This window comes from Pecten maximus, chromosome 19 (assembly GCF_902652985.1).
Source record: "Pecten maximus chromosome 19, xPecMax1.1, whole genome shotgun sequence".
NCBI classification, from domain to species: domain Eukaryota; kingdom Metazoa; phylum Mollusca; class Bivalvia; order Pectinida; family Pectinidae; genus Pecten; species Pecten maximus.
The window spans coordinates 24240011-24259076 of record NC_047033.1 but is presented as its reverse complement, the minus strand read 5'-3'; the positions used below and the strand labels follow the sequence as shown (position 1 = coordinate 24259076).

General features: G+C 35.5%; 1 protein-coding gene across 8 annotated transcripts in view; it reads right to left on the bottom strand.

The window, feature by feature from the left end:
• Window positions 1–19062, bottom strand: part of LOC117317720 (disco-interacting protein 2 homolog C-like) — a 100768-nt gene extending 81706 nt beyond the window's left edge. For all 8 annotated transcript variants that reach the window (XM_033872612.1, XM_033872613.1, XM_033872617.1 and 5 more), the window contains exon 1: window positions 18895–19062. In XM_033872612.1, coding sequence (XP_033728503.1) covers window positions 18895–18979 — 85 coding nt within the window. In that variant the 5' untranslated portion in view covers window positions 18980–19062. The remainder of the gene's footprint in view (window positions 1–18894) is intronic.
• Between the last annotated feature and the right edge of the window lie 4 nt (window positions 19063–19066).

Below are 19066 nucleotides of genomic sequence, written 5' to 3'. Positions count from 1 at the left end.
TCAATTCTTAGATTTTAAGAAATTACAATTACGAGTGAGCTATTCTTATAGAATTTGTACTTAGTATCAATGGAAATTGTCTGATTCTTTTGAATCGCATAGTATTTTAACAGAACAAGACCATTTCAACTGATATAATGTACAAATTCTATAAGAAAATTTCACTCGTAGTTGCAATTTATTAAAATCTAAAAATTGATAAATTTGAGATATGACCCTTTACTTCAAGGCACTCCATGTTGGAGGTACGTCCTTGTTCCTCTAAGCAATCGTCCAGGGTTATTTCAGTGAAATATGGTAATTTGTATGTCAGTTCATCATGCTCCTACAGTGTTATGGCCTAGAGGAAGTATGACAAACACTTTACCTACATTGTGGTTCAAAGGGTGTGTGTTAATGACTGCAAATGTAATATCTGCAACTAAGTTCTGAAGTGACATATTGACTCATCACAGAACTACACAGATTATGGTCATGTTGTGAGCTTCGGGCATTAAAAATCTAACGTTCATTTTTTATTCTAGTTAATGTACAAAAATAGATTATAATTTAAAGCCTCTTGAATTGTTTGTCACAGAGAAATAGATTTAAATCCTCACTTTACAAAGTGATATCAGTAAGCATATATCAACATTAAAACATACGAAAATACTTACTAATATCTGCATACATGAAAGCCTGCATAATGATCCGTGTCTGATATTAGTGTATAATACAAATTTCAACAAAAAATCTTTTCGGTACTGTATGGGTCAGCAAATTCTGTGCAGCCTTCAATAACAGCTGCACTTTTCCTTGGAATTTCTTCAATTATTATAAAGTTGATGACCATATGTATACATATGCCAATGCATTAATCATCCTTCACAATTGAAAACATGCTGCTGAAAAAAAAAACCAACAATGTGCCGGAAATCCAGATAACCAATACATGTTTTTACATTCCCCCAGTTTCACATACAGTATCGACAAATCTAATTCCATATAGTGAAGTGTAATATAAAACTTTTCCTAATAAATCCAAATGCTACACAGAATGGGCTCTGCGAGTGCTGTGCACTGCTGTTGAGATGTGCAGGTACTCCATTATTAAAGATTTGTCACACATGTGGAGTTAATACGGACACGAATCCACAGACACTACAGTTATTTCAGACGGTATAAGGCAGTCCTGATGCACGCAATACCATCTGCACCAGAAATTTCACACGCACAATAATAATCATATCAGAGAGGGAAAAAACAATTTTTTTCAGCAATCTCCAATTTGTCCAGTTATAATTTCGACCATCACCATGTTCAGTCTAGAAGGAGTATCAGTATTCTATAGCAACATTAGCTTTCATCCCGAGATTCCTTGAGATTTTACTGGCTAGAAGCACCAGGTCGCGATCTAACATGCACACATTTGATACAAAATGATCTCTCCTAGACATGGGAGAAATTTTCTGGCCAACTTTCTCCAGTGTACTCCTTCTAGACAAGGGCCAGACTTCCACAAGCGGTCCTGATAAGAACACAAACTTTAGAAACAGACTGAGACACCAAAAACCTTCACAGGCCAGCACTGTGTCAGATGTGGAGGAAAAGGTCCTAATTGAATTACACTATACCAGAGAAGTGGAACAGGCGACATGCTGGGAATAAGGCTGTATCATACATAAAATTGTTTTCAAAACCTTTTAATTCGTAACAAGTTCCAGCTGTTGATATACAGTGAATGCTGCATTCTGGACAAGACTGTCTCCCACATGTGGTAGAGGATACCTTACATTGAAATACACCAGTGCAGTGTGTGCAGGACAGATCAGAATGGCGGGCAGATCACATAGGGTTTGTTCAGTTTTAAGGTTAACAGGTAATGCTAAAGCAATACATGTACCCTACCAGCCCCCATTAAAAATAGTAGCAGTAACCTTGACCTTTGACCCAAATACCGGCTAAACTCAGACTTGTCCACCATATTATGGTCCTTTATCATTACGTAAAGCTTGATAAAAATCCCTCAAGGAATGGAGAAGCCGCTAGAGTGCTGACAAACTTTTGTGTTACATATATATAGGTACAAGAGGATGAAGAAGAAAGCTGTAGTCCGTCTCCCACCCCTCTGCTAGTTTCAGACTAATATAACTGCAATGTATCAAGCAAGATGGATGGAATTTACCTCCTAGCTGAATAATACAGGTTTTTAATTGTTGAAGTAATGGTCAAGGACATAAGTGTGGTTGTATCTGTTGAGAGAAATCAAAAGAAGGTACAGAAATTTAAATAGGTGACTGGTCAATTAAGGGTTAAACAATTTCAGAGGTCAGAAAATAGGTCAAGGGTCAAGAAATAGGTCTAATAATGTTATGTCACGATATAAGTATATAGTCTATCCACTGTATGAATCTGTACAATAATTTGAAGACTAATTTCACCCAAGTTCAAATTATAATTAGTAGATAGAGAAGGAATCTGTAGTCATTACAATTAAGGTAAGATAGAAGTTTTAAATTTCATGAAGAGCTAAATTCAACACTGATGAGATTTTTTTTCATAGATTTGATCAAAATTTAGTGTCTGTTTAATTGGAATCAAAATCCTAATAAATTATATAGTAAGGGAAATTTCTAATTGGGAATCTTTTTGAAATGATGTCAAGGTTCACTTCAATTTGTGTAAATATATATATATAGGTCAACTTCATAAAAAATTAATTCCCTACTTAGAACAATGTCATCAAAGGTCTAGCTATCAGAACTTCTAAGTAAAACTGTAGCGGAAAATTTGACCTGGAATTTCTGGGAAGACATTAAGGCTGAAACTGCTGACATGTCACAAAGAAAGGTTATTTGGTGAGAAATCTGAGCTGATTTCATGCTTATTTAGTTTGAAGCCATCTGTATCGGATGTTTATTTTAGTAGGAACTGACCAAGTAATGGACTAAGTAATATGACCTTACCCAGGCCTTCAGGGGCAAAGGTGTTCACACCCCAGACACCCCTGGCCTGTTATCACTAGATTTAAGTGGCCAGACCAGTTACAGCACACCAGATGGTGTATAGTCATATAGGGGAGGGCCAAAACAGGTACAAATTCACACAGTCATTCTCACATAAGTGTCAGAAATATAGAGTTCTCTAGATCACTTTATCATGAGTTACAGCCATCAATTACATTGTGTAATGCAGTAATAAACAAGAGAGGTGAAGAGGGGGAAAAACAGCTGAAGTACCACTCAACTACTAAATATTCAAATAAATTGCACTTATATTTTATTATATGTAGGGCTTTGTGCAATGTCATTGATATGAAAATTACATTGTATTCATAGTGATATGACTGCAACCTGATAATCTTTTTCCTGAGTTGGTGTCATTTGCATTGTCAACATCATAATCTAAAATGTTTAACTGAAGAACATGCAGACACCGCATAGCTTATATTAACTCCAGACGATTTACTGCTGTAGTCAATGCTTGTTGCATCCTCATCAATCATTCCTTTTTTCGTAAACATGTAGAACTTTTCCGTGATTTCACTTTAGAAATTCTTAATTCTCTTAATTAAAATTAATTCAAAGCTCAGAAAAAAAAATGGCTTTACAAAATGTATCTGAAATCATTGGTGACAGATGCCTACTGGACATGAATGAGCTTCATCAGAAGAAACTTATTCTATAATGTAACAATAGAAGGAAAGTAAAAGGCGATCTGTTGGTTGGTGACATTTGTTGTTGACAGAAGACAAGGTTGGTGGGCTCTGACTACAGATGTCCCTGGCTACAATGAATCCAGTCTCATTGTGTTTTATGTGGACTTAATAGTCATAAAATTGACACTGTACAGAGGTCGAAGCTTTTATTACTGTCAGGGCTGATCCGACCTTGAAAATGTTTTCCAAATTAAAATCACCCAGAACAAAATTTGTCACTTTTGACTCACTTTACAACCATCTAGGATTCAAAGACAGGCCAATAAGGCGAAGGCCCACGAAATGGCCTGCCCTTATATTTTCAAGAACAAATTACTGAATTATTTTTGCATGTGAATTTACCCAGGACTTCGTCTGGCATAGAGATACACTCTCTGTCTGATAATGATCAACAAAAGGTTTTAGATCTGTAGTAGTTCACCATGAACCAGCAATGGTTGGATAGGTGCCCAGGGACACAGTAAACTGATGAGTATGAACACCAAAACAGTCGAGTCAACCACCCCTGTAATGCAGGTCAGGAGTTACTCATGGTCATAGGTACTGTTTTTTTTATTATTAACTTTTATTTATTTTCCCGACAATTGTGAAGCAACCGATATATCAGCAACTCGCAATCAACCACTACAGAGGGCAGCAAAGCCTAAGTACTCTATAAACGAACTACGTAATTAGCATCCTCATACCACTATAAGCGCCCTGGCCTGTAAATGCCATAACATCAATTAAACCAATATCAAAGTCAGAATCTTACAAAAAATTGTAATGTTCCACACAAAATTCTCATTATAACCATAAAATTAATATGTTGCCTCTGGGCCTAGATTCTTCTTCAACAAAAAAAAAATATGTATTTTATGAACGACATTACTAAATGCCTTAGGAAATCCTCAGGATGGAAACTTGCCATACTTTATGCAGATATTTCATGTGATGGCTGGTGTGCTGAAGTTAAAGTGTTTGTTAGGTAACTGAAGTGTTATTACTGGTGCTTATACACAAACCTGGACACTGGTGATGGAAATGCTGGGTGTTTATATAGATCCATCACAGCCTAGACTGTCAAAAAGAATCTTTGTTTTGTTTTCATCTGTCTTTCTTTCCCTCTCTTTTGTAAGTTTCCTGTACCACAATACTGCCTGATTGGGTCTTATTCAGATTCTACAGCATTCTGAAGTTTTATGCTTAAGTAAAAAATAACTTTTGTAATTAAATATTGATTGTATTTATTTAACACAGAATATATCTGAATCAGTGAAACCTGCTTCACAGTTGTAATTATTTGGTTAGCTGCATCATGTTTGCATAGACCCAATGTTGGAAAACAAGAGTCAGGAGGGAAATAATATAATATTCAAAATTTAAATCATGGTAATTAATTATTTCAGGATGAATGTAAAAGTTTAATGATTAAAACAGGAAAGTCTTTAAAATCTAAGAAGATGTGAAATACTTATAATTTTTCAAATTCTTTGTAATGAACCGACATCTGCCAGCACCTATTTTGAGTTCTTCAGATATCTACTCAGTTATTTATGGGACTGTAGATTTGATATCAAAACTTAGTCATCAAAACCGATTTCAAAGAAATCTTTATTGATTTGTAGAATGTTTAGGTCTTGTCTGCCATAGATATAGACAGGTGGGACAATTCCGACATATAGATGCAAGATTGATGTATTCATTATTTATGGAATTGCCATAAAAACAAGGCATGGGCTGTATAATAAAGTCGATCAACTCCATGGTAGACTTCCATCTCTCTTCCCCCTAAATTCTGACCTTCAGTAATATCTGGAAATGTTCCCTATACACTGGTTGGCTATCTAATGCTGACTATGATGTCTAGGGTAGATGTCATTTTTTGTCGACCATATGGGGCTAAACCTACAACTATCAGTTGATAACATCACTGGTTGTGTTCTTTCACATCTGGATGGATACTAGACCAGAAGGCTGTGTTTTATTGTAAGGAACGAATTAACTGGCACCTGCCTCGTCTGACCTACTCCATTACAACACACACAACCACAGTATTATATTCTGCCTATTAGATATCACACTGCGACATTTCCATATAGCTAACATTTCTCAATGGTTTGGTTTTGTTTTGTGGGTTATTTAATTAAAAAATATAAGGACGTGCCAGGTTTTGGAGGTGGAGGAAAGCCGGAGTGTCACTTCCCAGAGAAAAACCACCAGCCTACGGTCAGTACCTGGCAACTGCCCCATTGTAGGTTTTGAACTCGCAACCCAGAGGTGGAGGGCTAGTGATTACGATAAAATGTCAGGACACCTTAACCAATAGGCCACCGCAGCCGCAACAACACCTTCTCAAAACAACAGTTATATTTGTTAATTTGTCCATATGCCACAGACACCCTGCTGGTCATTTCACCTTGTAATAGACACCTGACCAGATGCTGGTCACTACTTCCAAGTGTTGTGCACCTTCAGGGCATACCGCATATACCTGTAATGCAAATACCTACAACATATATACTCCATTGTTGTATATATGTTGTCTTGAATAAACACATGATCTGTTTATGCATCATAAACAACCCACCATGTACTTAACAGATGATAGAAGGTTGCACTAGATACAACGAGAAAACAACATTGGGTAAAAGCTACATTTTGTATAGTGATTTTTTTGTTATTGGAATATTTTCCCAGAGTAGGATATTTCTACTTGGAGTTATTTCCCTTGTCAATAAGGTGCCAAGTTAACCCTAGAGTTTTTCCTTAATTCTATCTTTTCCTGCACTCAAAATTACATTAATGAAATATAGAATATGTATCTAGTTTAAGAAATAATGTGGAACACATTTTGGTGTTCACATATGTAATGGATAAAATTAGATCTTATTGCTTATTTAATGATATATGGCATTAGATAGATCTTATTGCTTATTTAATGATATATGGCATTATAGATAACAACCCCTTAAACTACATATCAATATTTGTAAATCTTGTATGATGCTAGCTATGTAGAAATAAAAGATGTTGAGATGTGTTTATACAAGTTTGGATCTGGTCTCAAGCATACTTAATCATATGTAACCCCCAAGACTAACAAGGCTTTGCTTATCACAGTATATACACTTCAAACGTATCTACAACTGTCTGCAATCTTATCCAAAGATTTCAGGTGCTTCAGAGTCAAGCTCAAATGCTTAAAATCACACTTCAAGGTTATAGCTCTGAAGTACCAATCACCAGTAGATCTATAAATTATCACTAATGTATCAATTAATGATGGAATCACATTTCTGTTCCAAACACTTTAATCAAAAAGGCTGAATGATCGAGCCTGACAATTTATGCTGATGTTACACATATGTGTCCAAACTGTATTACTACTGATCAACCAGATATGAGATAACGCATAAAATTTGAAATTATCACACCAAATTACATTTTGGGGATACTAATTTTCTTGTTACTTTATGACAATCTGATCACATGATTCACAAATTAAAACGATCATAAATTTAACAACACTGTTTAATTTCTTCTTTTGCCAGCTTCCATTTAAGCATTGTATCCTATGGTTTTGTATACCTAAAGTTGTACCCTCTGTGTCTCATTGTTCTTTCATTTTGTTAATTACCCACAATTCCCTGTATATCATTCCTCATTTTTGTTAATTACCCACAATTCCCTTTATATCATTTCTCAGTTTTGTTAATTACCCACAATTCCCTGTATATCATCGCGCAGTTTTGTTAATTACCAATAATTCCCTTTATATCATTCCTCAGTTTTTTTATTACCCACAATTCCCTGTAAATCATTCCTCAGTTTTGTTAAATACCCCCAATTCCCTGTATATCATTCCTCAGTTTTGTTAATTACCCACAATTCCCTTTATATCATTCCTCAGTTTTTTTAATTACCCACAATTCTCTTTATATCATTTCTCAGTTTTGTTAATTATCCACAATTCCCTTTATGTCATTCCTCAGTTTTGTTAATTACCCATAATTCCATGTGTATCATTCGTAAGTTTTGCTAATTACCCACAATTCCCTGTATATCATCTCTCAGTTTTGTTAATTACCCACAATTCCCTGTATGTCATCTCTCAGTTTTGTTAATTACCCACAATTCCCTGTTTATCATTCCTCTGTTTTGTTAATTACCCACAATTCCATGTATATCATCTCTCAGTTTGGTTAATTACATTATACCATATATATGATATTCTCCACCAATCTCTCAGGAAACATTTTGATCAATAAGATAAATGAATTACTTTTACATCAAATGACAATATTTCATAGAGTGTTATTGAGAGTCTCTAATGTCAAATGTCAAGCATTTCTTTATCTAGTTAGAACAAATTGAGGAAAGACTACTTGAAATCTTGATCTGGACACTTAACAACAGAGGCACACAACTGTCTCAGTCTGACTGAAGCAAACCATGAACAAATCAAATGTTACAATCTACATACAAATCACCCTTTTTTCTTTTTATTTTCATCAATAATCATCTATGCATCAGAAAGATTACAGTTTAATCTAAACGCATCATGTTGTACAATACATTTTAATCAAAGAAACGTGCATTTGATACTTTGAGTGAAAACATTCCATAAGAAGACGATCTTACTAAAAATATTCACAAACAGAGAAAAAAATAACAACATATCTCATTGAAGTGCCTCATGGCATCTGATACTTGCTAGCTATAGATAATAATCTTTTTATGTTGAAAACTGGAAAAAGGCTACATTATCTAAAAAAAAAAAATTCATACCATTAACATGACATTTACCGCCATCCCAGATGCAGTCAACTGATTTGAAGAAAATGACGAAAACCATCTGTACTACCAACTGAATGTCTTCATAAGGGGAAAAGTTTCCATATACAAAGAATTACATCCAAGGGAGACAACTCCAGCACACTCAAAATAAATATTACCATAGATCCATGTGGTGATAACTGTCACCCCTCATCATATCCACCATCAGCAACACAGCATGACACCCGTCCTCTCCTGTCAGGAGGCTACAAGGCAACAATACCTCACTAACCCAGAATTCACTTCCTCCCCAGTTCTACAAGTTTTTTGTGACCTGCTGATTACAGTATCTTGTGCCTCACCCCAGGGGCATCAAGAAGGTCAAACAAGCAACAACTACCTGATTCAGCTGCTGAGTACCGTAGTTAAACCAATAACCCACTTAGATAAAGCCATCATATTAAATGTAACACATACATCATCATTTCCCAAGATTATTCACGCTGGATCACACTTAGGAACACAAACTCACTTCTTTGAGAAAGACAATGTTTAAAGATGATTATTACCAATTTGTACAAATAATACAATATTTGACAATGTATATCTATATTTGAATAATAACTTAAACTATACAGCAATGTAATTGTTTTACTTAATTATTGTGCAGCATAATTACATCACAATCGTTTAACATCATCAATTTTGACATTTCTTGTGCCAATGTTGATGATGATGCAATGCATCAGGTTTAGCAGTTATAACTTGCAAATGCCACCTAATACACATAACAAAGCTACCAATAGATGACTGGCCTTAGTTTAACCTCAGACTAATTGTGACAATACAAGTTATATCATATTAACTGATAATAACCCGTTATACACAAGTTCTATCATATTAACTGATAGTAACCTGTTATACACAAGTTCTATATTAACTGATAATAACCCGTTATACACAAGTTATATCATATTAATTAACTAATAATAACCTATTATACACAAGTTATATCATCCTTTACCACCCTATCCTAAGATATACCTGCTGGCAAAATACAAGGTCTCTCAGTCTTCTGAAACTAATTGAGAAGATTTTTGAAGACTCTTAAACCCTATATATCAGGTTTTTTTAATGAGTGCTTAATTTTCACTTATTTAGCGATCACACTCATTCGCCAATTATAAAACATTGCTAACATTGGTATTGTATTACTTGAACCCTGTGACCTTAAAGATAACTAGGTCTAGGTCATTCATATGCACTCCTCCCTATTAGCGAAATATTAATTCTCAGTTGACAGACACAAAGATAGACATCCACTCCTGCACCTTACCATAAGCTCACAGGCACTTCATGTCAATTTGAGGTCAAACAGACATCAGTTTTATATTGGTGTGGTATAGAAAACATGTGATCACTTCATATTTACATAACAGTATCAGTTATGGAAGATCTTTACATTGAAATTCAGTCAATATTTGATAGATTTAATCTTTTCTGTGACTACAAAGTAAATTACAGTATATTGCATAGAAACTGGACTCCAGGTAATATTTGTTTGTAATCAAGCATATTTTTGTCTTTGGATTAAATCTGCACAACCAATATGTTGACAGAAATTTAATTCACATTCCTGTGTTCTAGTTACTAAACCCAGACAGACAGAGGATGACCTACTTTAACAAAAGAGACAAAAGTCTGTGCATAGATACACATACAGCTATAATTCAACAGCCTCAATATATTTTATAAAGAATAGTCCAGTAGAATATTTTTATGACCCACTACTCAGATGTTTACAAATGAAGAAGTATGCCGGTAGAATTGATCAAAACCAGGGTTACATAACTGCAGTTCACACGAACATGCTGTGAAATGCAGCTCCGTTATTGATGCCTCTAATCAACCAAGGAACGCTGAAGTAGGGCATCACTACGCGGAATCAATACCCACAATACCAACACTGGGATTAACTTGTGTCTCAAACACACACTAACACGAGGAAAAGATTTCAAACCAATAATTCAGATCAACATATTCAATCGCAGACCATGTAATTCTCGTTTCAAGTATGAAGATTATGATGAAAATATGTGATGCAAGCGAATAATTTTTCGTTAAGAAATTATCTATAACAGAATGCCAGGATGAGAATGCTTTTGACAGAAGAGTCTAAAAGACTCTGATCAGGATGCTTTCCCTGTTTGAAAGCTGAATGCAACAGAAACATCCCTATGTTGTACAACCCTATGCTGAAACACTTATGGTTTGTTTCATCTGTCGCTGCTATTTTTAGCTCCACATCAAAGGGAGCACTCTCATTGTTTCCATGCAGTCTGTATAATTGCCTCTTGTGTTTCCACACTGGTCCTACATCAGCAAATCATCACTATATATTACGTCCTGTGTGTTATTGTCTACACATAGCTCCACATAGAAATCAATATCATCTATTTCAGATTAGTCTTGATTATTATTATCAAATGCTTGTATTTTGAGGGCACAAGATCAGAGTCATTATCTAAACACAATCTGGTCGTGAAATATCGCACAAAACATTAAAATCTTTTTTAGATTTCTAGGATGAGCTCTTTTTTCGTCAATATGCTGATACAAATGGAACTATGCTGTTAAAGAACAATAAAATTGATACGAATATATAATGAATGCTGATCTGAGGGGATTTATTCTAATTAGAATCATCATAGACTTTTAATTTCTGCTACACAGCAGATACAATGCAATATATTGGTGAGTTTTTTACATTATAAAATAATACCTAAATACCACAATACTAGCTAGTACTCAGACAACATTAGGCTTTGAGCTCTGGTGTTACAGCATTAATTTCTGCTAAGATATATACACTGCAATATATTGGTTGGAGTTTTTTACATTATGAAACAATATATACCTAGATACCACAATACTAGCTAGTACTCAGACAACACTATGCTGTGAGCTCTGGTGTCACAGCCTCTGAATCCCTGTCCCCATCATCTACCTTGGATGGCCAATGTACACTAGCTATAGACAACCAAGTGGACAGCTCGGCCAGCATTACAACATTAATCAGTAGTAAACAAACAACTTATATAATATATATAAATTAACACAAGTTAAATAGTGTCACTGGTCAGGTGTGTGTGGGTAGGGAGCTAGGGGCACTGGGCTATCATACAGGTCAGGTGTGTGTGTGGGTAGGGAGGGGGTACTGGTCTATCACACGGGTGAGGTGTGTGGGGGGGGAGGGAGGGGGCACTGGGCTATCACACGGGTCAGGTGTGTGTGGGTAGGGAGGGGGCACTGGGCTATCATACAGGTCAGGTGTGTGTGTGGGTAGGGAGGGGGCACTGGTCTATCACACGGGTCAGGTGTGTGTGGGGGTAGGGAGGGGGCACTGGTCTATCACACGGGTCAGGTGTGTGTGTGGGTAGGGAGGGGGCACTGGTCTATCACACGGGTCAGGTGTGTGTGTGGGTAGGGAGGGGGCACTGGTCTATCACACGGGTCAGGTGTGTGTGGGGGTAGGGAGGGGGTACTGGGCTATCATACAGGTCAGGTGTGTGTGTGGGTAGGGAGGGAGTACTGGTCTATCACACGGGTCAGGTGTGTGTGTGGGTAGGGAGGGGGCACTGGTCTATCACACGGGTCAGGTGTGTGTGTGGGTAGGGAGGGGGCACTGGGCTATCATACAGGTCAGGTGTGTGTGTGGGTAGGGAGGGGGCACTGGTCTATCACACGGGTCAGGTGTGTGTGTGGGTAGGGAGGGGGCACTGGGCTATCACACGGGTCAGGTGTGTGGGGGGGGGGGAGGGAGGGGGCACTGGGCTATCACACTGGTCAGGTGTGGGGGTAGGGAGGGAGCACTGGGCTATCACACTGGTCAGGTGTGTGGGGGTAGGGAGGGGGCACTGGGCTATCACACGGGTCAGGTGTGTGTGTGGGGGAGGGAGGGGGCACTGGGCTATCACACTGGTCAGTGTGTGGGGGGGGGGGGGGGAGGGAGTGGGACACTGGGCTATCACAGGCAGCTACTAGTAGCTATCTTGTCAGCCAACATCCATTAGCCTGCTGTTAATTGGTAATCTCCCATGCCAGGTGCCCAGCAGGTCTGATGGTGATATATATACAGCTGGGGGATTATAGGTCATATTTGACCCGATCAGGACACTGACCAATTGTGTTCTGGCTCAGGAATGATCATGAGATCACAAATTTTCCACAGATTAATTTATGAATTAATGGTAACTTAGAATATATCCAAAAGATGCTTTGTCAATTACTGTGTAATAAACGCTTTTCTTGGATTTGACAATAAAACTGCTATTTTTTTTATTTATTAATTTTTTTTTTTAGATTTCCAGAGTTGCATTTTAGAACTGAAATAATTTAAAATTTCAATTGAAGTAATTCTCTTTCACGTTCATAACTAGATTTCACAAACTATTGGATTCAACTTTATTACAGTGATAAAAATTTCCACTGTGTATTGTAAAAGATTAGGACTTAATGAGTTACTGAGTAAATAAATAACAATTTTTTTTATCACCAGTAAATACAAATATAACCTATATTTCTGTACCCCGAAGAGAAAATGGAATACAATGTGCCATGATTATAGTCCCTATGTATTTCAATTATGCCTAAAGCACCACTACACAGGAGAAAAGTTGATGTAACCCACAAACAAGTGCTTGAAGAGTCCATATATATATGAGCAAGGACAGTTTGTCATAAACCACCCTATAACATAAGCTACTGATATATACTGTAACTTGATTTGCTGTTAAATATTTTCCATGCTCCCTCTCCAGGGGTATCCTGAACTTTGGGGTTTCCCATAGCCTTTATAACATTGTAAATACTATGAGATTTGGGACATCTGGTCGTAATTTCATGCCATATAAAATATTTTCTGTCCCTAGGTAATGAGAGATTACATTACTTACATTACCAAGTCAAGCTGACCTATATATATATCAACACAGGGGTAAATAAATACTTATTTCATCTTAACTATAAAGCTGGCTATAGAAAATAAAGCAAACTTATCTTGTCTAATTTGAAACTTACACCTCTAAGTGATCAAATTTTTATCTTAGAGATATAATTATATTGACACATGTACAACAGTGGTCTGTTTATAAGTAAACAGATCTACATAATACAGGACTCCTCACTACAAATTTCATAGCTGGTTAACGTCAAAAGACATTATCTCTGCAGATACTAAATCCAAAACCTAATTTAAAATAATATTAATAATCATTATAAAATGAAGATAAACAGCCATTTTCCATTTTTATGGTAAACATGGAGTTGACAGAAAATAAAGTTTTAAAACTGAAAAGTAATAAAAAATAACTATTTCCGGAACTAGCAATCATCACATTCATATAAGAAATCAAAATAATGTAGTCAACTTACAACTGATTATATTCTTGCCCTCTGTTGGGGTGATAGCTGTAACTTTGAAAGGCCACTTAAAGGGGGCCAAAGCTTTGACAGTGTTGTACGGCTCTCACCAATTAAAATTCACCTTAACTCTCACCAATTAAAATTCACCTAAACCTGCTCGCCAGGTAAATTGTGTAGTGCTTAGTGATTTGGGTTGTGTAGTAGGAAGTGTCATACTGTGCCAGCCCCCTCTCCTTGTAGGGTAATGGTCAGCCAGCTGATATCCCACTGGGACCTACCTCTATACCTATAGCTAGCTTGTTAGTTGTACCTGCAGATCTTCTTAGACACCTGTCTCTGAGACATAAAAATCATAAATAAATTAAACTTTATAATTTTGGTCTCTAGAATATGTTTGATTCAAGCATTAATCTGATTATAACATTATTCCATGGAATGCTTTTCCTGATTAGACCAGACCCTAAGTTTCAAACTATGGGTAGCTATAAATAATAAAATAATAAGTCAAACACAGATCTGCTGTCTCCCTAGTACTTTCGCGGCTACATCGTGCCACTCTTCAGGGGATTATATTTATATATATATAGATAATTATATAATCTAACATCAGAATTAAATTCAGCTGGGCAATTTACAAACCCTTAGGGGTTGGTGGCCGTTCTGAGGTGTTCTGTGTACCTTATGAAGACATATATATATATATAGGTTCAATGGAAAATGAAAGAATTTCCTAAAATTCTCAACAAAAAAATCAACTGTCAGTCCAGATCATATAGCTGGAGGTTAAGCAGTGCGGAAGACAAGCATGTGGATGGTAATATAGGTTTCAAGTTTGATCCCTTGTGGACTTAATACAAACAAATGCATGTGTTAAAAGGTCTAGGGTATACATGAGGTGTGTGTTTATACTGTAATGACTGATGGAAGTCAGAAGGAACAACATCCAACAATAACACAGGATCAACAGGCAAAACAAAATATACTGCTACATGTTCAAGTGTCTCACTAAAGATAAATTGATACTTCAGGGTTTGGCAAATCATATAATCATTTAAAATGATCACAGAAACATTTTTTTTTTTTTTTAATATCAATGATTAATCCCTGGAAATTATAATCAGATGAGACCCAAGGAAGGGGCTACATTTATTTAGGACGAGAAGCTAAGGGAGCTTTCTCTTGGCCTGACCAGAAAATGGCATGAAACTGTTTGGTGGTATTGAGAGGATGGTTTGGTAAACTGATAATGCAGGAATCCTCCTGTATAGACCAGGCCACAGACTGATATGAAAACACCAGATATGAATGTCCAGCTCAGCCTTCAATTAGAACTGTGAAGTTCAAACATAGATATTTACTCTGTCCACATTTATTGATACAAACAGCAGTTAGATGGAGCTGCCTTCCTCACTGTGTAGACCTGTGTATTGGTGTAACCCAATGAGTCATCCCTCAGCTGTAAAACTATCACCCATTACTACTGAATGCATTCCTTGATCAATAAATCACTTCATATATACTTTAGAGGTATTCTCTCCATTTGTTTACTTTTTTTCTTTCTTTAAATTTAAAAAAATTAATCCTCAATATCACTGCTATTTACAAGATTAAGGCCTAAAAGAGACCCCAGTGTTTTCATTAACCCTACTGACCCCATTATTTTTGTGCCTATATCCTGAAGTTATGGAGGCATTTTCAATGAAGGTCTTGTACAGTCAACATGTAGTAGATATAGCTAAGATTAAAATTTTTAAGAAGTAGATCAAAGTTCATGGTCAAGGTCAACTGCAGGTTTCATAAATGCATGTATAACCAATTGAAAGGTCTTGTCACAAGGAACACCTAAGCTGTATGCTTTAACCAAATTAATCACAATTGTTATTTCATAAATGTGGTCTACATTTTTTTCAAAAATCAAATGGGATGTTTCATAATAGTTTGAATGGAATTCATGAAAATAACTCTGTGGTCTTATTCAATGTCTATGCTTCAAAATGATATAGAGATGGCTTAAACACATGTTCTGGTTAATATTGTATGGTACATACATATAGAGATCAATGATTACACAAAACTGAAAAGGGAAACTACATTCCTCACATAACAAGAGGCGCACAGGGCCTGAATTGCTCACATGGCCAGTATGGAATAGCAAAAATATTTCCAATTTTGAATGTTGAGCATAATATATCAGTGATGTTTCAGGAAATGTATACAATATTTCTAACAAAGGTAACAGAATTCACTGATGCATTGGCCATGGTAAATTATCAGTGATAATGTAGGGTTTTGTATAGATGGTAAATTATCAGTGATAATGTAGGGTTTTGTATAGATGGTAATTATATAAATTATCAGTGATAATGTAGGGTTTTACATAGATGGTAAATTATCAGTGATAATGTAGGGTTTTGTATAGATGGTAAATTATCAGTGATAATGTAGGGTTTTGTTTAGATGGTAATTATATAAATTATCAGTCATAATGTAGGGTTTTACATAGATGGTAAATTATCAGCCATAATGTAGGGTTTTACATAGATGGTAAATTATCAGTCATAATGTAGGGTTTTACATAGATGGTAAATTGTCAGTCATAATGTAGGGTTTTACATAGATGGTAAATTGTCAGTCATAATGTAGGGTTTTACATAGATGGTAAATTATCAGTCATAATGTAGGGTTTTACATAGATGGTAAATTGTCAGTCATAATGTAGGGTTTTACATAGATGCATTTTCTGAGTCACTCAATGGTATTGGAATACCAAAATTACCTCCGTTATTGAATCAAACATAACCAAGTAAAACCCACAACATGTAGCAATGATGTATGTTCATCATATTGGTGATCCTGTGTAGTATACATAGTGTATTAGGTCATATACATGTACCGTATTTCATATTTCACAAAAGTAAATAACCTTGAAAAAAGACCAAGGTCATTTGTATGCTGAATCTTTATATGATACATATATCCCTCAATCATCACTACCTGCTGACAAAATACCAGGTATATGGGTCATCTGGAACTTGAAAAGAAGATCACTGAAGTTTTTTTTAACAAATCTGACTCCGGTGACTTTGAAAACAGGTCAAGGTCATTGGTATGAGGAAATTAATAGGACTATATATATAGCAGTATCTACTGGTCAAACATGAGTACCCGGGTCGTTAAGAATTTCAGAAGAAGATTTACAAATGAATTTTTAACTATCATATCCCTCTGACCTTGAAAATAGGTCTAGGTCATTTATATGAGGGACTTCATACCATTCTGTCCTAGGTAGCTGCTGACAAAATATCAGGCCTCTAGGCCTTCTACAACTTGAAAATAAGATTCTTGATATTTGTAGGTTTTTAACATATTTGACCATTGTGACAGGTCTTGAAAATAGGTCAAGGTCATTTATTTAATAGACAGACATACGAAGGATGTCAGATGAAGGACATTCACTCATGAAATCGGACCATACCATATAATACAAGCTCACTTAAAACGCTGCTTGATGTGCAGCTTACAGGTGTAGTTATAGATTTCTATCATAAAACATCTATTCGCTTAAAAAACAACAACTTTGCAATCAGATATTTCTACACCAGATCTGCCAAATGTACCAACATACATTCTCTTTCATTGGATTTAGGCTTTTTGAAACAAAGACAATGAAAAAATAGACTTTTTTTAAAACAAAGTCAATGAAAAAAGACTTTGTTCAGCATGAATATATGTAGCCAGCTGGTTTGTGTAGATTGTATTGAGGTTTAATTCCATTTTTGAATGCTACAACATCGTTTAATGCTGTATTAAATAATTATAAATAATATAGCAATGATTTACAGACAATTGTTAATATATATATAGCGATGATTTACAGACAATTGTATGTTCCTCATGTACCCATTTATAACGAGGAAGTAATTAATTTTTAAGCCAACTCCAAATTTTCAGTATTTCTTAGTCTGAAAGCACCCTAGGCCTGTAGTCATTATAGACATGTGTAAATATTGATGCATTGCAAAATAAATATCAAATTTTGCAAAATCATTAATCTCAAAATTCACCTAAATAACATGTCATTTTCACAACAATAATTAATGAACGTTTCTGAAAAGTGAGAAGAAAATACACCTGACTTATTATAGAATTGATTCAAATTGGCCAATATAAACTATAACTTGTAAATCAAGTGACATATCCAATTGCGTACATTACGAAATGGAAAAGAAAAAATAATTAGAAAAACAACAGTTAAACTTAATGTGAACCAATATATTACATAAAACAAACCATATAATTATCAATTCCTGATACAATTGGAGAAGTTATGAAATATCTAAAAACAACTGTCAAAGTACTAAAATGTCAACCGCTTATACTGATAAAAGTGAAAACTATTGCAAAGTAGTATAAACATAAGCTATGTCAAGTATTGAAATGAAAAGAGTAGCTAACATACAGGGGACCCATTCTATAATACAGTATTCAAAGGTAAAATTTAAAAGATTAAATAATCGAAACAGAACCCCAACTGCACACTGTCTGCCCAAATACTATATCATAATATTAACAGTGTCAAGACACTATGAGTCATTGTTCAGGAGATTACTGCTATTTAACTCTGGATTTTAAATTGAAATAACACGGAAATTTATTTTCAGTTATGCTGAATGAAATCAGATTAACATCGCAAACGTAAGGCATAGTCATGTGACGACAACAGTACTGAAATTTATACTGAAGCTGAGACAAAATATGAAATTAATTTATGTCGGTGTTGTTTTCATATGACAAATAAAACAATGTGAAATTATCTAACTGTAGTTTTTTTCTGCAAAACTAAAACACACACGATAAAACAGTTTGATCCCATGCAAATGATGGAATAATTCCTTTTGTTATTGGCTTATCACACAGAAACAGAAGCGGAAGCTGGAAACTCGATTCAGCATGAAATCGGTCTGCTGTGAAAAGACGAAAAACATGAAAATATAAAGCTGATATTTCATTCTTACCCTCCGATAATTCCAAGGTAAGCTCTGCAAGCTTTCGTCTCACGTCTTCTGGGAGCTGCGATACATCCACATTTATATCCGCCATGATATTTTACAATGTGCATACAAAATATATAGTCTACTGCTGTCAATCCATTTCACGATCGCTCGCCATTTTGTTTAGAACACTTTA